The sequence below is a fragment of the Monodelphis domestica genome, chromosome 5, assembly GCF_027887165.1.
Source record: "Monodelphis domestica isolate mMonDom1 chromosome 5, mMonDom1.pri, whole genome shotgun sequence".
In the NCBI taxonomy this organism is placed as follows: Eukaryota; Metazoa; Chordata; class Mammalia; order Didelphimorphia; family Didelphidae; genus Monodelphis; species Monodelphis domestica.
The window spans coordinates 314,102,224-314,127,726 of NC_077231.1; the positions used below are offsets into that span (position 1 = coordinate 314,102,224).

The 25,503-nt window shown below is 46.9% G+C and overlaps 1 protein-coding gene across 1 annotated transcript in view; it reads left to right on the plus strand.

The window, feature by feature from the left end:
• The window catches only part of RAPGEF5 (Rap guanine nucleotide exchange factor 5), a 247,107-nt gene that overhangs the window by 167,039 nt on the left and 54,565 nt on the right, over positions 1 to 25,503 (plus strand). The window contains exon 12 of the mRNA XM_056800508.1: positions 23,936 to 24,014. Within this exon, the coding sequence (XP_056656486.1) occupies positions 23,936 to 24,014 (79 nt within the window). The remainder of the gene's footprint in view (positions 1 to 23,935; positions 24,015 to 25,503) is intronic.

Here is a 25,503-nt window from a genome sequence, read left to right on the forward strand (position 1 = left end):
CTGGTGAGTAGCGGCTCCCTGGTGAAGGGCAGTGTGCCCACCCCAGTGAGGATGGCCTCTGGGTGGCCAGCCACTGTAGCCCAGCTCTGTCCTGCCTGGAGTGCAGGACTTGGTCAGCGTAAAGCAGAGAAAGCTCAGCTTCTCAGTTACTCAGTGTTTCCCCTGTCAGTACAAAGCCCAGAAAAGAGGATTTCATCCTTTGAACCAATACTTCTAAGTAGCCATGAGCAAAGCAGGGTGAGTGAATGAACAAACAAAGCATTTATTAGCTGCTTCCTGTGTTCAGAGCACCCCCGGGGACCCAAATACAAAGGTGGGGCTGCCCCTGCCCTCGAGGAGCTCCCATTCTACTAGGGGAGACCACCTGGATGGAAGACTTCAGCTGCCAGTCTGAGGAGGCAATCCCCTAGGACTCTGGGTACAAAGCTGATGGCCAGGCGCCTCCTTCGTGTCATTTCCACTGACAAACTCTGGGGGCCAGAACTCCCTCTGGGTCTTCTGTGGCTGTGGCTGTGGCTGGAGCCCCTGAGCAGCCAGGTCCTCCCAGCATCTCCCCAGGATGGGCGAGAAGCCTGGCTATTCCCAAGGCTCCATCTAGGTCTGAAAGGAGATCCTGGGCAGTGGTGCCAGGAATGGCTTGACATGGCTGGCCCAGGCTGCCTCCCATCTGCCCCTCAGGGTGTCTTACTGCTGCTTCGCTGGGGCTCATTTGCTTACTCCCTTCTATCTTCTAGTCTTGATCTGCCCATTCCCAGAATGGAAATGAAAACACTTCTAGTACCTGCACTGTGAGAGGCTTTGTACAGGGGTCATGGGGAGCTAGCTAAGAGGCCAGGAAGACCTGAGTTCAAGGTCCTTCCTCTTAATACACATTGGCTGTGGGACTTTGGGCTGGTCACTTCATTTCTCATTATTCTCTACCCAAAGTATCCATTTTGGTCTCCACAAAACTCCAAACACTGCCCAAACCAGATGAAAGTGTAACCGAGACATCGCCAACAAACTGAGTAAAAGTACAATGTAACAGCCACGGTAGCGTGGCACTGACCTCCCCGTTTTTCCAGGAGCGACACTCCAGCTCTCTGCTCTGCTCAATGGGGGCCCCCTATATCAATGAAAATCCACTAGGTACCAAGGCATGAGAGGGAGAGGAGGAGGAAGGAAGGAAGAAAATGCGAAGGATTCATGAGGGGAAGATAAGAGATGGGGAAGAAATTGGACCTGGTGACTGCTAAGAGTTCTTCCAGCCTCCAGAGTTTTTAGTTTAAGGAAATGTAAGAATACACTAATGAGGGAACCACAGAGTCCTGGGTGTGCAGAAGGACGTTGGGCTCTGCTTGGGAGTCTTTCAGAGCCGGAGCTGATTTTGGCAGGCAGTACTCACTAACAACAAACAAGGTTACTGAGCTTTTTGGCTTATGGAGAGATGGATTATTAGACTCGACTGGCATAACATCATTCTCTTGCCTGAGATGTTTTAAGTGCAACTATAAGGGGACGTCTTGTCAAATGGGCAGTTTTGACCCAAACGTGCCAGGAAATTAAGAATAGAGGCAGGTCCATAACCAGCCTTAGAAGCCAGTCCCAGAGCGATCTTGCCAAGACTTTGGGGGGCTTTTCGAAAGTTTCCAGCACAGCACCTGGCACTAGGTAGGCATTTAATAAAGGCTCATTGGTTGATAGATGCCCCATGGCTTTGTTGAGTGCCAGGACTGCCCGCTCCTTTACTTTCCAGGTTTGTTGATGTTTCCTTTCCACTGGTCTAGTTGAAGAAGGGGAGTTGAGATACTCCTCATTCTCTGACTAGACCATCTCCCTGATCGGACGCCCCCAAGGAGTACAGTAACCAATAACATTAGGGCTACGGCAGGGCTGGATTTAGGTCTGAGGAGTGCAGAGCATGACTGAATAAATGCCTCACTCTTGGAGGAGAGACATTGATGAAACCAACCTGCCTAGAACTCTTGTACCTAGAACTCCTTTCAGACAAGGCAAAAACAGTTGAATGGAAAAGTGAGAGAGAAAGAGGAGGGGCAGCAGGGCATCCACAGCCCATCCTCTAGAGTGTCTAACCCACCTCTGCTGATATTCGGAAGGTCCAATCCTGGAGACAGCACCATAGTAATAGGACCTTGGAATTGAGGGAAGGACCAGGGTTACCTCTTGCAGATCAAGCCACTGCCGTGCTGAGGAAGTGCACCCTGGGCAAAAGCTCCAGTCATCTCACCCTAGTTATAGCTCTTATCCCTTAAAGAACAGCAGCAGAAGAGATGGCTTCATGGGGAACTTAGTGACCTGGCAATCAGGTGGCCAACAGTGGGAACCCAAACCTCCTCGAGGTACTCCATTCCTGGGAGTGTTTTTTACTCGAATTTTCAGCCTCCGTGGTTAATTAAGCTATTCCTCTTGATATAAAGCATGAAATAGTGAGAAAAGTCAAGAATTGGGATCTGAAAGCTAGTCTACATCCTGCTTCTGACACTTCCTGACTGTGTGACCCTGGAGAAGTGCCTGCCCCTCTTGGAAGCCCTTCCATGCCTCAGCTCTCAGGGTGATTGGGAGGGATGGAAACTAAGGATGTGGGAGGCTTCTTCCATCTTTGCCTGTGATTTTAAACTATTAGATTTCTTTTGTTCACATTTTAATGGAATCAAATCAAGCTAAAACAAATCTATTAGTATACATGTGTCCAGCTGGGTCCCGTGTGCCAGAGTATGGCCTAAATGTGGTCATTTTCAGGTAAAGCAGAGACATCCAATGCTTCCAAGGGAGATCTGTGACACCATTAAACTGCCACTGGATAGCATAGATCTTTTCTTCTAATTCTTACCAATTATTTGAACTAAATGATGTAATGATGCTCCAGTGAGAAATCCCCTTGGTGGGTTCACCCTCTGGTTAGGACATGCTTTACCATTTCAAAGCAGTTTAGCTACAGTGATTTATTTGATCTCCCCAACAATTGTGGTTGGATTGTGATATGACGGCTAATAGACCCATTTTAGAGATGGGAAAACTGGCTCAGAGAGCTTAAATACCTATATGAAGGTCACCCAAGTTTAGGATGAATGGTGAACTGAAAGTCCAAGTCCAGGGTGCTGACCATCCCAATTGGCTTTGGCTTTTCTGGGTTGATTTCCTGACCTTTCAAACAGAGGCTGGAATCCATTACCTGCCTGCAGTCACTGAACCACAGGGAGAGTTTAGTTATGTTGCCAAACTCAGAAGACCATAAGCACTGACATTAGATGGGACAGCTAGATGGCACAGTAGATAGAGCATTGAATCGGGAAGATGAGTTTAAATCTTGCCTAGGGACTTAGCTGGGTGATCCTGAGAAAGTCACCGTTTCTGCCTGCCTCAGTTTCCTCAGTTCTAAAATGGGAATAATAACAGCATTTATCTCCAAGAGTTGATTCAAGGATAAAATGTAAATTGTAAAGTGCTTTGCAAACTTAAGGCACTATATGAATATCAGTTATTCTTTAAGACAAGCTGCTGCCTGTCCATGGCAGAGTGGTTAGAGTAATAGACCTGGAGACAAAAAGATGGAAGTTCTAAATGGGCAATTCACTTGACCTCTGCCTGCCTCAGTTTACTCATATGTAAACAGGGATAAGAACAGCATTTATATATATATATATATATATATATATGTTAGTTCTTTATTATTATGTAATTTGCCCAGGATCAAGCAACTAATGATGGTGGCAGGATTTGCACCCATGCTTGCCAGTGTTCTTTCTACTATACCACATTGGCCCTATTAAATACAGAGATTAATTACAGATTTGCTGTCTGAAACAGAGAGGCATAGAGGAGGAGAGGAAGGAGCTCAATGATAGGATCTCTTGATGTCATGGAATCATTGAATCTCTGAAGCCATCTAGTCCAACTCCTCACTTTCCAGGTGAAGAGCTGAGGCTCAGAGACACTGAGTGTTTTGTCCATGGTCACACAGCAGAAAGAAAGGATCAGAGTTGGAATTCTTCCTTAGGTCCTCTGACTCTAGACCTGGTACTTCCCATTCTCTCCCTCCCATCTTTAAAATGTCTGATGCTCACAGCATCAACTGATTATTTCTTAGTCCCCACTAATGGGTCTATGTTCAGTAGACTGATTCCCATTTCAAATTCATTAAAACTCATTTCATGTTGAAGAGAATGGCAGCCTGATGTAATGGATAGAGTGACACCCTTGGAATCTGAACATCTTGGGGTCAGATCCCACTTCTGAAACTCACTGCCTTTATGCCTGGAGGCAAGCCATTTGAGCTCTGTGAGTCTCATTGTACTCATCTGTAAAATGGGAATTAAAAATAGCTCTGATGCTTGCCTCATTGGATTATCATGACACTCAACTGAGATAAGTAAGGCATGTCCAGTATGTTAATGTTTGCATTAATGCCAATAGGAGTAGAAGCGTTGGTGGGAGGAAGAAATGAAGTTGGTTCTTCCAGGTGATGAAGTGATAAGAAGTAGAGGAAGAAAGAACTAGGAATCCCTTAGCTTTCCCCCTCAGGCTGTGGGCCTCATGAATGGAATCATGGATGCCAAAGTCATAATTGAAGTAAGACCCTCTCTGGAAAGCTCTGGGTCAGGCTCTTTGCGAGCCACTTAAGTCATTTCATCTCCAGCACAAAGGCCATCATCTGGGCTACCAGCTGTGAGCAAAATAGCCCCTTCGAGTTCATACTCTTAAGAGGGCACAAAGGCTCCCTGGTTCCAGCTGCCACCATGGCAGCCAGCTCTAATGAGAAATTACTGGGCGTCCAATTTCAGATGGGAATTTCCATTTGAGTCGTTCGTCTTTTGGATGAATCTGTTCTCTCTCACCTTTGAACACGCGACATGATGTACAGTAACAAGGGAGCTGATGCTTTTACACTGCCGATGGATTGTGGGTTAATTAATACCCTCGTTACTAAGGAAAGTGGGGGAAGTGAAGTGAGACTGAGCTGAAGCATCAGGTTATTAGCACGCAGCGATTAAGAATGGAAACATGCTCATTTCAGAGCCGTGAGACCCCTGGGTGGGGTAATGTGTTTAATGGATGGTGCTTCATCAAACCAACCAACCTTCTTTCAACAGAATCTTTTCATTTTCCCCTAATCTGCGAAGGGGTCATTCTCAAAGGTTAATTGGCAGGTGGGAGAAGGCTTCATCACTTCATTATTGAGAGCACCCCTTCTCCGGGGATTCACTGAGCTCTACTTTAAGTTTGGGGTTCACATTTCACCCTTACAAATATATTCAGGATCAAGTGACCAGAATACAATGGTTTTCTGTGAGTGAAGCATTTTCAGAGAAACACAGAACAGTGTCTTCATCGCTCTCTCAATGGAAATAGTGATTTTCCCCCTTAATATAATATCTATAATTGCCGTCACCCTCAGCATCCTTTTCAGCCACTCTGCAGTCATCACTGCAGAACTGGAAGGGGCCCAAATAAGAGCGAGGGCCATTTTGTACGGCCCTTTGTTTCATGGGTTGCCATGGCCAAAGAATTCCTTCCCCAATGGCCACACCGGCTCACTCTTTCCAGCACCGTCGAATCTGTCAGAGGTTATGGTTTGCTGACATCGACTTCAAGAGCCAGAAAGGTATCCAGGTGTGACTTTGTGCTTGGTTCATTTTGTTGCCGTGTCCAGGGGAAAAGAACAATGTCCCTGGCATCTTGGGAAGGTGTCCTGCAGGCAGACAGTCCCACAGGATGGGCAGATATGGCTCGACGGTAGTCTCTGTTGTTGAATGGAATGCCTCCGTTGGCGAAATCATACCATTTCAGTGTGAATATCCAGGGCGTTCAAGCAGGCTGAAGAAGGTCTTTGAGCCATGATGAATGGAGAATTGATAGAAATGTTTGACCAGGAGCGATTCTCCAATAAACGAGGGCTCCAAAGTCATGAATCGCCCATGTGAAAATACGCTGTTACGAATAATAAGGCAAGTGGAAATTACAGCCGTTCTAAGGTCTTGCTCACATCTCAAAGAGGGAAATAACCAGTAGTAGGTGAAAGACAGGCACATGCATTCCCTGTTAGTATGCCTATGGTTGCTCAGATCTTTCTGGAAAATAATATGGAATTATGCCAGAAAAGCAAGGGAACTCTTATACCCATTGACTACAATCTCATTGCGAGTCAGATGCCTCAAGGAGGCCAATGGAGAAGGGAAAGAAAGGTCCCATAGAAATGACAATAGCTGTAGCTGCCTTTTAAAATATGAACCAAGAGACGTTGGCCTCAGAGTCAGGATGACCTGGGTTCATGTACCACCTCTGACACATGCTGGCTTTGGGCCAACCACTTGATGACTGTGCTCTAGACAACATAGGTAGCCAGGTGGTGCAGTGGGTAAAGCACTGGGCTTGGAATCAGGAAGACTCATCGAAATGAGTTCAAATCTGGCCTCAGATACTTATTAGTTATGTGACCCTAGGTAAGTCACTGAACCCTTTTGCCTCAGTTTCCTCATATGTAAAATGAACTAGAAAAAGAAATGCCAAACTACTTTGGTATCTTTGCCAAGCAAATCCCAACTGGGGTCGTGTCATGAAGTGGCAGACCCTAATGAACAACACTAAACTCTAGACAACTCGATAAGAGTCTAAATTGCAGATCTGTATTGGTAGAGAGAATTTCTTCACCAGGGAGTCTCCTCTATAGAAGAAATACCAGGTCTAGATGAAGGAAACCAGAAATGAAATGGGCATCCACTGTTGAAGGAATGGGGGAACAAACTGTGACTTATGAATGTCATGGGAAGACTTATATGAACAGACTCAGAGTGATGTGGGCAGAACCAGGAGAATCACCAGCATACAGTGATCATAGTACTGTATGGAAAGCCCCAGGCCAACAATGCTGGAATTCTGAAAAGGGCAATGACCAGACCCAATTCTAGGTGAGGTGACTGGGGGTGAATCATACCCTCCTCCTTCTTTCTGGCAGGAGACATTTAGCTTTTTATCCATCCTTCAGATTTCAGGCACTATTTTCACCACTTCCCTCCTCAACAGTTCAATATCACGCTTCCCCTTTGAGGAAAATGGCATGAAACATACTCATATATTCTGGGTCTCATCCACATGGGCATTCATCCAACGATCTAGACTGTGGCCCATCCATACGTGCCTGTTCCATGCTGTAATTATTTATACCCTTCTGTAAGTTCACTAGCAAGTCCTCCCAGCATGCTGAAAGTTTTTCTTGGTTTTTCCTGACATCTTGAGGATACTTTCTGAGCCTAAGGGGGAGTCTTGCCAAGGTAAGAGGCACCTCCTGTGTGATGGGAGTGATACACTGAATTAAAGGAAGATAGAATTTTTAAGAGTTGCATATATAGTCTCTTCACCATGTCAGTTAGTTGTTTTAGAAGGGGAAAAGTAAGAAAGTGGCATCTTCTGCCTCTTTGGGAATTGGCCAACTACTGGTAAGACCACTAGAAATTAATTATAAGAAATTTTGGTGGCAAAGTCATGCCCATCTGTGGGGAAAGGGCAGTCCTGGAAACCAGACTCTAGTTTCTAAGGAAACTGGGATCAAGCCCTGCTCTTGCAGGTAGGAAGGCCTAGATCCAAATTCTGCCTCTGAATTTACTATTTGTGTGATCCTGGGCAATTGTGGTCCTGGGGCCTCAGTTTCCTCATTTGTAAAATTAACGGATTGGACCCAATGTCCTCCAAGGTGTCTTCCTGCTTTATATCTGGGATCCTGACTTCCAGGAAGGATTGTGAGAAACCAGGAAACCCTTATCTACAGAGTTTATGGTCCCATATATTTTTCAGGTAGAGGCAGAAAATTTTCTTCCTGCTCAGTTGAAGTGGACTGCTCTTTCCAGACAGGAGATATATGGGATGACTCGTGAGGTCTTGCTAGCCCATGCGATTCAACACTCATTGAGGGCATGAAGGTTTTCAGAGCATTGAACAGACAGATAAGATCTCCCTGGATCTTCACGACTGCCCTGGGAACTAAGGTCTTACAGATGCAATTATCCCCATTTTACATATTGGGCAACTGAGGCTGACTCACCCAAATATACATAAAGGATGTCCCAAAAGTCTTAGTGCAGGTTTAAGCTAGTTAAGTTTAAATAGCAATAGAACTGACATCTTCCTGGCTCTGTGATGGTTTCTCCACTCTGCCCTGTTCCCTTGGAGGCTGGAGAGGATGGAGTTCATGAGATTGGTTTTTCCCCTACCAATAGGCATGACTTTGCCCTTTTCCTGGATTCTGAAATCCCTTGAAATTAATTCCTAGTGACCCTATCACTAGTTTGGCCAATTCCCAGAGAGCCAAGAGTTAATACTTCCTCACTTTTTTCTATTCCAGAGTAAACATATAAAGTTCTCAGGGTTTACTAACATCCTGGGAAGGAGACCAGGTATGCCACTCTGCTCCAGATTCAAGCTGCAATAGCTTAGAATCTCTGAAACGGCTCTAAGACTTTTGGGACACCTTCTATACTATGCTTTTGTCATTGTCATCATCATCAATATTGACATTTATTTTTTAAAATCCTTGCTTTCTGTCTTAGAATTAATACTGTGTTTTGGTTCTAAGGCAGAAGAGTGGTAAGGGCTAGGCAATGGGGGTCAAGTGACTTGCCCAGGGTCACACAGCTGGGAAGTATCTGAGGTCATATTTGAACCTAGGACCTCCCATCTCTGGGCCTGGCTTTCAGTCCACTGAGCTACCCAGCGGCCCCCAATATTGACATTTATATGGTGTTTTAAGGTTCAGAAAGAACTTTACAAAGATTGTCTTATTTAAGCCTCACAGCAGCCTTGTGAGGTAGGTTTTCCAGCTATTTTCAATTCCCATTTTACAGATGAAAAAACTGAGGCTCTGAGAGCTTGAATGATTTCCTCATAGTCACCCAGCTAGCAGGGGTTAGAGGAAGCATTCTGAAGTCAGGGGTGTCCATATGCATTGTGACTTGTTTACAACTTTGCATTTAGTTGGTCCTTGAGAGTTCCTATGGCCCCAGAGTCCATCCTCCTGAGCCCACCTGGTGATGAGACTCTCCAAACTTGTCTTTGGATAACAGGCACACACTATCCCTAGGTCCACCCCCAGCCTTCTCAAGCGTGGCAGCATTTGTGCTCTGCAGACACAGAACAGGCTCACTTCCATGCTATGAAACACAGCACAGTATTGCCCTATCACAGTCATTTACTGTATGTTCCCCAGCCATTCTCCAAGTGATAGACATGTATTTTACTTAGAGGTCTTTGCCACCATAAAAGTATACTGTGGATATCTTTGGACAGTATTGGATTGTCAATAGTGGAATCCCAGGCATTTTCCGTTCACAATTCCAGGATGTTTTCCAGCATGGTTGGGCCAATATACAGCTCTATTGACAGTGTATTAGTGCCCGCCTTTCCCCAGCCCCACCAACATTCAGTGTTTCCAGTTTCTCTGATCTTTGACAATTCCCGAATTTGAGGAGAATCCTCAGTGTTGTGGAGATTTGCTTGTTTCTTAGTTCTTGTTTGGAGTGGTCTTTCCCCTGATCACTGATCATTTGCAATTCTTCTTTCGAGATAGTGTACAAAATTATACTCACTGACCTTTTATAAATTATTTCTCAGGCACCATCTGTCTTGGAGCATGAGCTCCCTCAGGGTGAAAACTGAGACTTGTGGTTTCTAGAATAGGTCTCTGTTTGCTAAAGGCCATTAGTAAGAAGGACCATTGACTAGATTAACTCCTCAGACCTGTATCTGATGGGTTACTATATTGGTTGAGTAGTGAGGTGGCACAATGAATGTAGTGATGGTCCTGCTGTCAGGAAGACACAAGTTCAAATCTAGCTTCAGACATTTACCAACTGTGTGACCCTGGGCAAGTTATTTAAACTTGTTTGCCTCAGTTTTCTCATCTGTAAAATGAGCTGGAGAAGGAAATGGCAAGTCTCTTCAGTATCTCTGCCAAGAAAACCTCAAAATGAGGTTACAAAGAGATACAACCAGTTGACTAAATAACAACAAATATATTTGCTATGGCCAAGTTTTGCTCTCATTGAATGTGATTGCAGAACAAGATGAAAGTGTATTAAAGGATTTTCTTGGTCCAAAATGGTTCCTGCTGCCCATCAGCATTAGCTCCTCGATTTCCCTAAATCTCAGCTTCATTTCATGAAACACAACTTCACATTAAAGGAAGGGTCTCGGACTTTGCCATAGAAGCAGCTCTGGACCCACTCCTGAAATCCGAGGAGAAGGGATATTGTGTCAATAATGAGCTTGACAGCCTGGTGATTGTAGCTGAAAGACCATTCCATTGTAACAGTCGCTACGGAAATTACCCACAACCGTCTTTAAAACAGGGCAAGAGGTCGAAATATTTCTCTTTCAGCTAGAGCTGTGCCCCCCACCCACCCGTCCACATACAACTGATGGATCAACAGAGACCGCCCGACGCCCTTGTCTGAATTTCAAATGTTGCCGACATCTCCCCAGCAGGATTTACTGTCCTACCTCTCCCGAGGAGAGACATGATGAAAGGGATAACCCATGAAAGAGAGTGGGAGCTTCAGGGGGTTGATCAAGGTGAGAAAGGGTGTCCTCATATGGTAATTTGTTGATGAGCAATCACTGTATTTGTTCATCTCTCCCAGAGGTTTCTATCAAATCATTGGGCTCCTTTAAACAGTGGCGCCATGGAATCAGCTCAAATTGACAAGCGAATGTGGTGAAGTGATGACCTTTGGGGAGGTAGCGGCCCTTTCCGAGCCTGGCAATCTGGTGTGTCATTGTCCTTTGCCAGCGTCGAGTTCTTTTCCATTGTCGTGCCTCTCTTTCTTGCCATTATTCCTACTCTTCACCCTTTGGGCTTTTCCCCCCTTTACAACTGAAATCTTTCGCCCCATTTGCTGCCTTTCCCAGAGTTTAAGGAAATTTACATGGCTATTGAGTTTTCCCAGAATTCATAGAAATATATTTAAAATTATATGGTCAAGGGGGGAAGGAGAGAGACAGAAAGGTAGGGGGTAGAAGGAGGAGGAAGAGAAAGAGAAGGAAAGTGAGTGGAAGGGAGGGACAGAGGGATGGTAACAGGGAGACAGAAAAAAAGAGAGGGAGGGGAAGAGGGAGAGAGGGAGGAAGAGAAATGGGGGAGAGGTGACCGAGAAAGAAAGAGGGGAGAGAGGAGAGGGATAGGAAGGGGAAGAGGGAGGGAGAGAGAATATAGGAAGGGAGGGGGAAGGAGAAAGGAGAGAAAAAGAGAGGGAAAGGGAGATGATAACACAGGGAAGTATGGATGCCGAGGGACTTGCACACATCTGAATCCTTGTTGTTTTCATCTGATTGATGAAACCCGGATCTCTGAGCTTTGCTTTCCCCACTGTAAGGCAGAAAGAGGCAGGCAAATGTGGTCCTCCACACCTGGATGGCCCCTGCTTTCTTGCTTCAGCAGAGAATTGTGCTTTCCATGGGCAGGCAAGGGTGAAGATTTCTGCTCCTAACCACGGTAGAATTATAGCTTTATTATTGCTTCTCTTCCATTATGCTTATAGCTTGTACTTCATTAACAAGAAATTTCCATCAACCTTAATGAAACTCAGCCATTTCTCAGAATTCCCTTGGTGCTGAGGAAAGAGCACCGGCTGTCAAGTTAGAGGGCTTGAGTTCAAGTCCCATCTCTGACTCCTACCAGCTCTGTGAGTTTGGGTGGTCACAGCCCTGCCCCTTAGGTTCGCCATCTTTCCAATGAAGTAACCGAACCAGATGAGCCTTTCACAGAATCAGGTAGATATCAGATACTTGAACTCCAAGCATCGGCTTTGGAATCTCACTTCTCCCACTTACTGCCCAGGTAACCTGGAGCAAAATGCTCTTAGCCACCCTCAGCTGCCTCCTCCATGAAGTGAAGAGGTTGGGCTAGATGACTGACTGCCATGATTCTTGTTAGCTCCAAGTTTCTGATGCTAAGGGGAAATCTGGGTCCAAATAAAAGGGCTTATTCTTCACACACACACACATGTACACATGCACACACATGCACACACACACGCACAAAAGCTGACTTATTCAAAAGTTACATGACTTCTAGGAAAGGAAATGTGACTTAGAGAGGGTCAGTCTTGAAGTCTTCATGAATTGGATTTAAATCTTGCCTCTGACACATCATTAAACTATCTAGTGCTACAGATAATCCTCTAAGATGGTTATAAGTGAGTCTTTAATAGAGTTTGCCAAAGCAATGGAATCATACATCTGACCCCAAAAGAAAGCCAAACCCAAATCCCTACTGTATAATAATCATCCTCTTAGTATCCTAGGTAGAGAAACTGGTACATGTGTGGTATTATTGCATATACATTTCATGGAAAATAATCTCTATGGCTCTAAAAATAACACCTTTTATTGCAATGGGCAGCAGTGGTGGGAAGACTGGGGAGGAGAAAATGATGCCCGAAGTCCTCTTGGAGCAATGATGTCAAAAATATATAAAATATCTTGATCCATATTGCAAGGAACAGAGCAAAAAGAGCTCAGCAATCTTTTCCCGTGGTAATTATGTGTCATTGTTGCACAGAGTGTACTGGCACATACAGTGTTTTTCTTCCAAAACTTTCTGATGTTTGGGAGTCGGCTATTATTGGGGCCCCTCTTGCTTTGTTCGTTTCCTCTGCTCTCTCCTTCCCACCCACTTCCACCTCCACACACCCTGGGGTCTGCATGGGAACTGTTAGCTTTCCTAATGGTTCAATTCAATCCAGTGGAAGGTAGTGAAGGCTGTTTTCATCTCCCGGCTGATGGATGGGTTTTCTAACACAATTTTGGCCAACCCAGGCCCTGTCCTCCTGGGCTTGAGTGCTCTGGATGCCTCCAAATCATCGGCTTATTGGACACTAATTGATGACTTCTTTGTAGCCTGATAAATAATGGGAGAGTCACAGTCGGGAGGGGGGAGAAACTTGGTGACAGCCGGTCGCCTTAGATGTCGAGCCGTTCAATGAGCTTCTAAACTTGTTTTAAAAATAAGGAATGAGGGGACAGCTAGGTGGAAACCCTACATCGTCTCCAAAAGTCTGCCTTGATTTCTCATAGATCCTTAGGGCCATGGGTCCTTGCGGTTGATTTTGCAATGGGCCCATCTCCCCAGAGTCCCTCCAAATTAACTCTCCTTGTTCATTGTTTAAGGACTATCTGGAGTGCCCCCAAAGTCTGGGTTCCTGAATGTTTTCTGTGTCTCCCTTCCATGAAGTTTCCACCATGGAAAGCCAGCATGGACTGGATGTGACGGCTCTGCCTCTAGAAATCCAATTCCATTTTGTCTTCTTTTGTTGAAGAGACGGGAAGTCATTGTGAATGGCAGCTTTTAGCTCCCCTCAACCTTGCTCATTTCTGACTCAAAAAGTCATCCAGTACCCCCGAGTGATGATCTGTGAGGATTCCAGAAGTTAGCCTCACTCTTTCTTCCTAAGAGGAGAGAACTTGTCCTGTTTGTCCATCTACGAGCAGCTGATGGGACCATTACTGTGGAGCGCATCATTTTCAGGTATACAGAGATATCTAGATATGTAGGTAGATCATACATACATGTACACACATGTATTTTATATGCACATATACATGTGTGTATATTTGAGAAAGGTAGAGAATACGTCTTCCCCGAGTGAAAATGAGTCTGAGTTACAAGAAGGGCCTGTTGTGGCTAATTTTTTGTTATTGTTTGGTCATTCAGTCATTCCCGAGTCCTCGTGACCCTGTGGACCACACTGCCCATGGGCTTTTCTTGGCAGAGATACTAGAGTGGTTTGCCATTTCCTTCTCCAATGGAGAAGGCAAATAGAGGGTAAATGACTTGCCCAGGGTCACAAAGGTAGTGTGTCCCAGGCTAGATTTGAGCTCAGATCTTCCCAGAGAGAGGCTGAGTTGAAGGAGACCTTTAAAAAGAATTTCCCCAGGAACCCCAAGCTTTTCCTCCCAAAGCACTGACTTGAGGGGGTGTTCCCTTTCCCTGGAGGGCTCTCTAGTGGTTTCAGAACTCGAACCTGCTCCTCTCCATATTAGTTGTGGGAGGCAGGAGTTGGAGCAACTGGAGAAGTGAAGGATTGTTCCAGGAGAAAAATGGATCGCTTTGATGGGGGAGCCCTGTGTGCCTCGGCTGGCCAGCACAGCTGTCCTTCCATGCCTTTCCATGATGGTTTTATGAGTCACCAGGGCTGGAAGAGTTCCTCACCCAGTTATTGGCCTCCTAGAGATTCAGCTGGTCCTCCACCAATCCATTGACCAAGAGCTGGTTGCCAAGCCCAGGACAGAAGCCGTTCCTTCCAATAGAGCTTGTCTGAACGTGAATCGTCTTGGTACAGCCTTGAGGTTTCCCCTTCCCAAGGAAACAGCCTGGGAGTTCTGGGAAGGGCTATTGGAGGTTTCCAGAAATACCACAGAACCCTTTGATCCAGTGGGCACAGCGGGAAGTTGAACAAGTGATTGACAGCTGCCCGCAGGCAGAATGAGCTTGAGTCATGGCTCCTGGCCGCCCACTTATTTACCCAGGTGTTCATGGGACGGATACAAGTGACAGGGGCATGGGGGGATCTGCAGGTCCTTCAGTGGGTCCCTGCTGATTTCGGGAAGGGAGAAGAAAAGGGAAGCTCAATGGTTATTCTCTCAGGAATTCAGTGCCTGCTGCTGAGATCACAGGAAACAAAAGAAAGTTGAATTAAATCCTCCTTAATTTAGCAAGGATGAGTATACAAATATTTATCTCCTTGATGCTCAGAACCTGTGAAATAAGTGTTCCTGTAACCCCCACTTTACAGATGAGGAAAATGAGACTGAAAGAAAATAAAGAACATGCCCGGGTCACAGAGTCCAGATCGAGGCTCCTTAACACGGCGCTGCATTATCTCTCCCACATCTGTTTTCTTTTTCAATACAAAACCACCCCGTATCCCTCTCCTGGCTGATACTGTCCTAAAGGGTCGTGTCTCTCGCACACCTATGGTTCTTGGTCAGCAGACCCCTGGACCAGTTGGGATGCTGACTTCCCAAGATGCTTTTCTGTTCAACAGTGAGTGAACTGAAATCTGAATGGTCCCTGAGCCCCAGGAGTAGAGGCTGGAAGCAGCCAGGAGATGGGTGCCTGCGGAGGGCACCCAACGGGGCAGGCAGGAATCTCTTGACAAGATTTTTTAGACTCCCAAACTGCATTGCAGCCGCCACTTCCTCACTTCTTTGTCTTGGATGCAAAGCTGCCTCCATCCCCTATTAAGGGATGACAGTGTGAGAGGGCTGGAATGAGAGGTAGTGGAGGGCGCTCGCAGCCCCTTGAAAATCTTCACCTTCTTTACTGAGGAGGCAGTGCGGTGAACAGAACCAACTGCTGGGCTTACAGCTAGGGGAACCTGAGTTCAGATGCTGCCTTGGACGGTTGCTAACTGGGAAACCAGGTTCAAGTCTCCCCATTTGAATTTCCCCTTCTGAGAAATGGGCATAAAGCACATGCCGTGTCTTCCTCACACAATTATCCCAATGCTCAAATGCTAAGATGAATTGCAAGCTTTTTGCAGAATGCGAAGCCTTGTATTGATGAAAATATTGGAGGGAGGATGTTTGGAGGGGGAGGAGCCAGAACACACCCGTGATTTCATTGGTAGAAGACCCAGCTGTTGAGGAATCTCTTTCTCCCACTCATTTATGACCTTGGAAAATTGCTAAGTGACCTCTGAGATGATAAGTGATTTGCCTAGGCTCACACAGGAAGAGGCAGGACTTGAACTCGGGTCTTCCTGACTCTGAGGCCAGCTCTCTCTCTACTTTGCCATGCTGCCCTGATTTTCTATCCATTCAGATGCTCATTGGTTTCTTCTTCTTTTTATTAGAAAATTGGTGGTAGTTACTTTTCAAAAGTTTGCTACCCAGATTCCCTCTCTCTGTCTGTCTCTCTCTCTCTTTCTCTGTCTCTCTTAATGTGTCTCTCTGTCTCTTTGTCTCCCTCTGTCTCTATCTTTCTGTCTCTCTGTCTCTCTCTCTCTATGTCTGTTGTCTCTGCGAGTAGTTCTCAGGGAGCTGAAGCCTTGCAAAGAGAAATCATTTATAATTAGAAGGCGGCCCCATTCTGAATCTGAAAGGGAAACTGATAGTGCCGGCTGTCCCTGGAGCCTGGCTCGCTGTCCTTCCTGAATGGATTCAGACAGGAAGATCTGCCTTCTTCCCGGGACTTAGTTTGTGTATCCCTGGCTGTAATGCAAGGCGCTAATATTCAAGCCTCTTTTGCCCCTCATTCCATGTGATTTTAAGGCATTAAATGAGCTCCTCTCCAGCACCAAGATGAGCGTGATCAACCTGCAGCTCTTGGGGCCAGCTCCCACTGCATATGGATGCTCAGGCAAACCCATGCAAATGTCCTTGGATCAGGGATGGCGGCTGCCTGCTGGGCTCTTCCCACAGCTGTTTGAGCCCAAGAGATTGTTTGTGCTCTTTCATCGGTGTTTTAGGCTCATGTCTCTGATATTTGCCTTAATAATAAAGGGCTTTGGGGGGCAGCTGGGTGGCTCGGTGGATTGAGAGTCAGACTTTGAGATGGGAAGTCAGGTTCAGATCTGGCCTTAGATACTTCCCAGCTGTGTGACCCTGGATGAGTCACTTAACTCCTCCTGCCTATCCCTGATTGCTCTTCTACCTTTGAACCAATACACAGTATTGATTCCAAAATGGAAGTTAAGGGTTTTAAATAATAGTAATGAGGGGCTTATTCCCATTGACCCATCCATGGTGATGCCATTATCCACTCTCTGTTTATTCTCCATTAAACCAATGGAACTGGATTCTTACCTGGGTTTGATCCATCCATTTATGCCCGTTTTGAGCCATCCTTGCCTGCCCATTTTGTATGAGTCTTGCCCACGCATTCATGACTTAGGAGACTCCATTGAATGTTATTAACATGGTGGAATCAGACTCATTCTCTGCAAGATGGCCCCGGACACTGAGCGCCCTTCCACAGCCAATGGGCTTTGGGAGGCCTCTTTCTTCTTGATATTTCTAGAACACCCGAGTCTAGGGAGAGAGGTTGGGGCTGGAAAGAGACTGGGAAGTCATCTGAAAAGAGGGGCTGTAACTCAGAGCCCGAGAGGAGGAAAGGCGTCCAGGGGAAAGGTTATTGAGGGAAATGTGCGTAAGGACCATGGATGCAATCTATTCTAAAGGTCCTACAGGACAGGCAGAAAGAGTGGCGACGGAGGGTCAGCAGGGCCACGGACACTCAGAGCTTGTCCTCTGCTGGCATAGCCTGGGGACTCAAGTCAGCCCCACAAGCATTTGTCAACTGTTTACCAGATGCTGTGCTGGCATCGTAGAGATCTCAGCCCCCAGAGTTCTGTCCACATCATCGTGAAGCGCTGGTGGCCGGCTTCTGGGAAGCTTTTAAAATAATGATCTGATTAAAAAAAAAGGCATCAATTCAGGGCATAATTGTGCCTGGATGGTAAGCAGGTGTACAAATAAGGACCTGTCCCTACCTTCTAAGGACACCGCAGAACAATGGACAGAATGCTGTACTTGGATTGAGAAAGATCTGAGTTCAAACCCCACCTTTGACACTTACTCACTATATGGCCACAGGCAAGTTATTTTGCCCATCATGGCCTCAGTTTCCTAATTTGTAAATTAATGGTCATTATACCTACAGGAGTTGGAGCTCACAGGACACAGGATAGCTATGGAAAGTGATTTGTAAACTTTTAAGGTGCCTCTAAATACCAAGAGGCAGTGTTGCCTAGCTGGCAGAGTCAGAAAGACTGGCTTCCAGTCCCACCTCTGACAAACGTTGGCTTTGTGACCCTGAGGAAGACACGTTGGCTGGCCTCCCGGCCACAGAATGGGGGCAGGGGTACAGCTGGTCATCCCCAAGGCCTTTGCCAGCACAAAATCTATGATCCCATGCCCTTAAACTGGCTGTGTCCATGAGGGCACTTATTATTTGTATTAGATGGCTCATAGCCTTGACCAAGTAGCAAAGTAGACAATGCCTCCAAGGCTTTCTGCTCCCGTGATGTGGAGCAGTGAAGTCACGGAAAGATTGAAATTGCAGAATGAAACATTTGCGGGCCGTTGGGAAAACTGCCAAGGGGTGTCCTCAAACTGGCTGCTCTCTGGGAGACAAAGGTGGAGGGAGTGGGATGGGTCGTGGCTCCCTAAAAGAAATCGTCCACTTGTTTCCCACCATTTGAAGAGGGTCTCCCACTCATTCACCTGAAAAGATGTTGACTGTGAAAGTATTTTCAAGGAGTGAGTGTAATCTCAGTGCTGGCTCCTATCTTTCAAAATAAGAAACAAAGAAAGTTTTCAGGGCCAGAGGTGTGGTCATGCCAAGGACCAGGCAGCCCCACGCCATGTGGGCTGAGCCACAGAAAGCCCACAAAGGAACATTCCATCCTGCGGGAGGCAAGATAATAAGCATCAGGTCCCAAAATAACGACACTGAGAAAGAACTGGGCTCTCTGGAGTGTTCTGTTTTTATTCGGTGATGAAAAGGGTTGCAATTAAAAACAATGCAAGAAAGGTTCCTATGTAAGCCCAGTGACTCAAAGGAAGCTAAACACTTAGAACTGGCTCTAGGGTCGGGGTGCTGGGAATGAAGGTCCAAAGCTTGGGGGAGGCCACTCCGCGGCACTCTGAGCACCACCCAAGCTCTGCTCCGTGGTATAAAGGTCAAATCCAACAGACTTGTTCTGGGAAATGTTTTCAACCCTTTGCAATGTGTTTTAAGTACCAAATGAGAAGGGGTTGGGGGTGCGAATCATCTGTATTTGTAGGAGACCAGGGAGCAGACACAGAGGTCATCAGGTAGTTTTTTGAAGAGTCTCACTCCCAAACCATGACTGTTCCAAGAGATCCTTGGTCATCCACTCTTTCCATTAGCTTTCTCTGAAAGAGATGAGAAGTTTCAAGATGGTGGTACCTCTAGACATGGAAGAACCCGGAGAGATGGATCTTGAGCTCACAGGGGTTGCAAGCACTAGAGGTACCCCCCCCCCCCCTTAGAGCTCTTGTTCTTTCTCCAGGACCATCTGCCTTTCAGAACCAATCTTTTCTAAATTTCCTTCCAAATTTTTCCCTGTGTTATACAGGACTAATAAATGTGAGGCCTTAACAACTCTCCCCAAGTGGACTGAGATTCAATCTCTTCAAATGTCTCCTGAGTATCACTGAGGGAACTAGGAAGGCTTCAGGGCTTGGTACACGGGGCACTGGACTTTGTAGTTAGAAAGATCTGAGTTAAAGTCTCATACTTAGACACTTATTGTATGACCTCAGCTGAGCAAGTCATTGTCCTGTCTGGGCTTCACTTTCCCCCTCAGCAAAATGAAGGGATCACATAGGATGTCCTCTGAGGTCCCTTCTAGCTTTAAACTGCAACAACTAGATGACAATATAGATGATGATAGGGATGGGGATAAGTGATGGTTCTATAGTGCTTGAAATGTGGCCAACTTCAAAATGCATGATCTCATTTGAACCTCACAACACTTGAATTAGATAGGGGTTAGAGGTGGTATTCTTTCCATTTTACAGTCAAGTTGGCCCCTAGTCATTAGGGGACTTACCCAAGGTCACACCTCAGAAGTGTCACACATCTACTTGGCACAGTTTCATTCTCAACATACATGTTTTCATAGAACCTAACAACAGACAGGAAGCCTAGGGAGATAGTCAACGAAACATTGTTGCTAAATGCAGGATCAGAGGGTAGAATCAACATGACCTAGATATAGGTTAGGGAATTCAGAGCACAGATTTGCCAGGAGCTTTTATGCCTAGAAAAGAAGATCCTAGCTAAGTGTGTATATAAGAATCCTTAGGTTTAATTTTGTAAATGGGCTGGTAATATCCTAGGGGGACAGAGTGGGACATCTGTATTAACCCTGCAAGCATGTTGCTCTCATCTATTTTTCCTGGGGCTAAGAATAATAATCATAGCAATTGCAATAATAGGGGGATGTTAATAAGGAAAGTCACTTAGGGGAGTTTCAGTGGGTGTTTCCATCCTTCCAGGGGGCTGCTTTGCAGTCCCTGGTTTCCATGTGGACCGTGTCAAACATCGTGGTCTTTGATGGCTCCTGGCAAAAAGCCAAATAATTAACCTCTTAAATACAGGAAAATAGAGACAGGAGATCCTGGGTTTAAAAAAATTATTTTTTTTCAAACCTAAAAGAAAAGATGGAACACTACCTCAGGAGCCATGGTAGGAGATGCCCTTGCTAACCATTAAAGATTCTCATACAAATGAATTTTGGAACCATTTCAGCAATGGCCTTGGGCCTCTGACACCCAAACTGGGTTTGGTTTCAAAGCATGTCTGACTGCTACTTGTCATTCATTTCCATTGGTATTCCCATGGATCTGTGACCTCCCACAATATAGCTCCATCCCATCCATTCCTTTTCCCACCCCTATGGCTCTTATTCACGTTTCTCCCTAAGATCCTGGCTGAAGAATCTTCCTGGTTTCTTCCTGACATTCGAACCACTCCAGAGCATTACTATGGGGCAGCCATTGGGTCGCCATTGCTCACTCTCTGTCTGATCTGACTTGCCCACTCACTTCTTGATTTGTAGATTTCCCCAATGACATTCCTAACTTGCTCCTCCGGCATCATTCTGCATTTGCAATATTCCCTAAATGACTTGCCCACCGTGTGCCTCTCCATTGCCCTTTGAGAGTTCTTACCTTCCATTCTTTGGGATTGATGGTGCTTTGTGTAACAGCAATGGAGGGCAATGGTTATCCATGTCTTATAAGATTTGGGCTTAGCAGGCTGTTCTTTGTACCTAGTGCAAACTTGGGAGACAGCATGGCATAGTGGGCAGAGAGCCTGCCTTAGAATCAGGAAGAATCAGGTTTCAGTTCTGCCTCAGCCACATCCTGACTATGTGACCCTGGACAAGTCACAGCCTATCAGTGTTCCAGGCATCTTTGTAAGGCTGGAAGTTACAGAGGAGGTGACCTGACCCGATGGAGGGAGACTCCTCATCTGGCTCCTCCCTGTACCAGTGGAATGGCAGGTCCATCCTTTGCCCCTATGCCAAGAGCATGTTGGCCATTAAAAGCTATTGAAAAAAGGGGGGCAACTAAATGGGTGGCTCAGGTCTAGAGATAGGAGATCCAGCATTCAAATCTGTCCTCAGACACTTCCTAGCTGTGTGACCCTGGGTGAGTCACTTAACTCCTCCTGCCTAGTTCTTACTGTTCTTCTGCCTTGGAATCAGTACATAGTATTGATTCTAAGATGGATGGTAGGGTTTTATTTTTTTAAAAAGCTATGAAGACATTCCCAGTGGGGAGACAGTGATCTCTTTGCAGGGCACTTTCTATTTGTCTCCTAAAGATGCTCAGAGGCTTTGGGTCTTCCACAGTAGGTTTGGTGTGAGCCTTTTATCGTTCAGGAATTCCTTGGGGTGATCATTAAAGGAGAAGGCTGCCAGGAGCAGAGGCGGCCCTTTGGATGCTCGGTATTCAGGTTAAAATCGGGCTTGGGTTGCTTTTTTTGAGGGGACATTGGACTTGTGAAGGGGGAGACCCTCTCGAGCCAGGAACCCGTCACTGCGGAAGAACCAAAGAATAGGAAAGGGTCGCTTCGGTATTGGATGCCGTTGGATGTCCGGGATCTCCCCAGCTGGCTGTTCTTGACCGTGGTCTTGGGAGGCCACTTCCTGTGGCCGTGAGCTTTTTACCAGACTTCCAATATCTGTGTCTTGATGAAAGCTGAGCCTGGGGGTAGAGAGTGCCTTTGCCCTGAGCCCATCATTTCCATTGGGACGACTTGATTCCTCGTCCTCAGTTACTTTCAGCCATCCCTGCTGGAGAAAAGAATACAAACGATGTAGGAAGGGCTGCCTGCTGGGTAGCTTAAAAAAAAAGTTTGGCCCCATCTGGGCGGCCGTTCTGCAGGGTTTTCACGGGAGACCCATTGACTTCAGGCAGAATCAAGACAAGCCGCTTTTTCAATTTGTAATTAACTTTTTATGTCGGTGGACTTGGCAGGTGCTCTTAGTTCAATATTCAGCGTGGATCGAGCCACTGGAGGGAGTCTTGGGGCACCGGGACTGTCCTATGTTGGGGGACTGGACTCTGTCTGAGCGGAGGGCTAAATGTGGGCGCCAGTCCCACAGGACTGTCCAGGCTACTCACTCCATTAGCAAAGCCTCTTCCAGGGTAGAACGACTGATTTGTCTGAGGTGATGGCTTCCTCTGTCTTCCATGCAGCTGGGCCGAGGTCAAATCCAGCCTCAGGCCAGCTCTGGCCCTGGGCAAGTCACAGAACCACTGCTTACCTCAGTTTCCTCATCTATAAAATGGGAGCAATCAGAGGATCTCTGTCCCAGGGTTTCTGTGAAGACCAAATGAGCTAGTCAGCACCACATTCTTAGCATGGTGCCTGGCACATAGTAGGTGCTTCATGCCTGTCTATTTCCCTTCCCTCGTACTGAGGAGGTGAATTATGATTTAAAGTGGGTCCTGGCTTATTCAGAGGACTCTGGTCCACCATGCTAAAGAATTAAGCTGGAGAGATCCTTAAAGGTTGCCTCATTCAGACTTGGTGATCGAAGCCCAAAGAGGGGAAGGAAGGAAACAAGCACCTACCAGGTGCCACTTGATGAAGAGTTGATTTTCATAACAACCCTGAGAGGGAACTGCTTATCAACCCTGTTTGACAGTTGAGGAAACTGAGGTCAAGAGGGGTTGCGTGCCTTTCCCAGAATCACACAGCCCTTAAGGGTCAGAGGCCAAATTTGAACTCTGGACTTCCTGACTCCAGGTCTATTTCAGCACCACCTCGCTGCCAGCCTTGGCTGCCAACATCACGCCGTCCCCTCCCGATAAACTGAGTGAAGATCGAAGCGTCTTTTTTGACTTCATTTTTTGCCCCGAGGCTAATCTAGAAGTGTGTGTTGCAAGATTTCACACGGATAACGGGCACCACATTGTTGGCTTCTCGGGGCACGTAGGAGGGAAGGGGAGAATTCGGAACTCAAATTTCAAAAGATAAATGTTTAAGTAAATAAGTAAAGTGTAATTTATGTAGATAGTCATGTGTGTGTCTGTGTGTATGTCTGGGCGTGGGCTTGGGCTGGAAGGGCCCTCCAAGGCCAGCCATCCCAGTTCTTTCCCAGAGAGGCAGTGTGGGGCAGTGGGTAGAGCTCAGCCACCTCTGGCCAGCATGGCAGCTACCTCACCTCCCTGGGTCTCTGTTGTCTCACCTCTGACAGGATGCGGTTTGACCTGGGGACCTCCGAGGGTCCTTCGGACTCCGAGAGCCTCTGATTTCATGGCCCTCTCAGGAGTTGGGGGGTTGTCCAAGGGCGCCCACATGTTAAGTGCCTGAGGGAGGATTCAGACCCAGATCCTGCGATGATTCCAGGGTTGCCCCATCCCATTTCCCTGTCATCTCCTCATGTGCCTGCCCTGAATGGCCGGCTCTTGAGAGGTTCCAGACTGCTCGGCCATCAGCCAGGACCCATTCCACGCCACTACGGGCACCAGGGGAGCTCGGCTCGGCACTGGCTGGCTGGATGAGGTGGCAGTCCCTGGCCTGGGGTGGGGGAGAGGCAAGGAAGAGAACTGTGGTCTGAGGCTGGTGGAAGGCCAGAAGAGCCCTCAGGACTCCCAGGGACAGGTCCAGGAAGGAGCTCATCTTGGGGTGAGCCAGGAGGCAGCTGAAGGGGGACAGAAATGGGGCAGAGTCCTAGCCAGGGCTGCAGGAAGCCTCCCCACCTTCTCCAAACAGGCATCCGGCACTCACTGATTTTCCCGTCCCATCTGAGGTGCCACCGAGGTTCTAAGCCACGTCCTCGATGCCTCGACATTCTCGGGCTCCAGAAATCCTGTGTAGCACCAAGCAGGCCCACTCTGGGGGGAGGGAGGGACCGGGGTGCCAGCCTTCCCTCACCCCATTTGTCTCCTTTTCCCACAGAGACCCTCCTGGATGACTTCCTGCTCACGTACACCGTCTTCATGACAACGGATGACTTGTGCCAGGCGCTGTTGAGGCAATATCCTTCCTTCGCTGCAGGAGGCTTTGGCGGCTGCCTTCTCAGCAGATGTTTCACGCTCCAAACCATCTGCCGTGCTTAATTAGCCAGGTTACGGGGGAGCGAGGGGGCAAGCGAAGGGTTCCGAGCTTCATCGTCGGGGCTCAAATGAGGTAGGATAGGGGAAGAGGGGAGGAAGGGAACAAGCATTTATCAACCAACCACCTACGCTATGCCAGTGCCAAGCACTTTGCAAATAATAGTGGATCCACAATCTGGGAAGTAGGTGCTATTATTATCCCCATTTTATAGTTGAGGAAACGGAGGCAGATAGAGGTTCATGATTTGCCCAGGGTTACAACTTAGTTAGGTGTATGAGGCAGGATTTGAACTCAGGTTCCCCTGCCTCCCAAGACCAAAGTTCTGAGCATTATGACTCCACCCAGAGCTGGTCATGGCAGCTGGTTGGCACAGTGGATGGAGCCCTGGACCTGGAATCAGGAATATTTGAGTTCAAATCCATCCTGTCACATACTAGGCAGGTCTTGTAACTCAATTTCCTTATCTGTAAAATGAGCTGGAGAAGGAAATGGTGAACCACTCCAGCCTTTCTGGTAAGAAAGCCCCAAAGAGGGTCGCAAAGAGTCAGCTACAAAGGAAAAAATGACTCCACAAGAGGCCTGGTCGTGGGCAGTACCATGAAAGCTCCCACATCATTTGTAGATGGTCCAGACGGTGTTGTCACCTATTTTCAGATGGGAAACTCCCTTAGAATTGCTTAGAATTGGGGGCAGCTGGGTGGATCAGTGGATTGAGAGCCAGGCCTAGAGATGGGAGGTCCTGGGTTCAAATCTGGCTTCAGACACTTCCCAACTGTGTGACCCTGGGCAAGTCACTTACCCCCATTGCCTAGCTCTTCTGCCTTGGAGCCAATACACAGTATTGACTACAAGACGGAAGGTGAGGGTTTTAAAAAAAGAAAAGAAAGAATTGCTTAGAATCCTGGAAGTAAGTGTTGAACTTTAGGTAAACTGAGGCTTAAGACGTTATATCCTGATGACTTTTTAGAGCTAATGGTGAATCCATCAATGAATAAAGCATTTATTAAGCACCTAATAATGTGCCAAGTACTGCACTAGGCAGTGGAAGCAAGTATAAGCAAAACCAAAGACAGTGCCTGCCTTGAGGAGTCTATAGTCTAGGCACCAAATAGAGGGGAACTGCAAAGCGGGGAGGGCTAGGGGATGGCCGAGATGGGACTGTAAGCAAGAAAGAGAAGGTCAATGCCTAGGGAGGTTCTGAAGGGAGGAGGTGGAGATGCCATGCTGTCGGGATGGCCGAACTGAGATACTCACAATTATTCATCGTCAGCATCACGGCGTTTCTGTAACACTTGAAGTTTTGCAAAGCATTCTGCATATGTTATCTCACTGAATCCTCACAATATTTCTTGAAGGGAGGTGCTGTTAGTATCCCTCTTTTACAGATGAGGGAAACTGAGGCCCAGAAA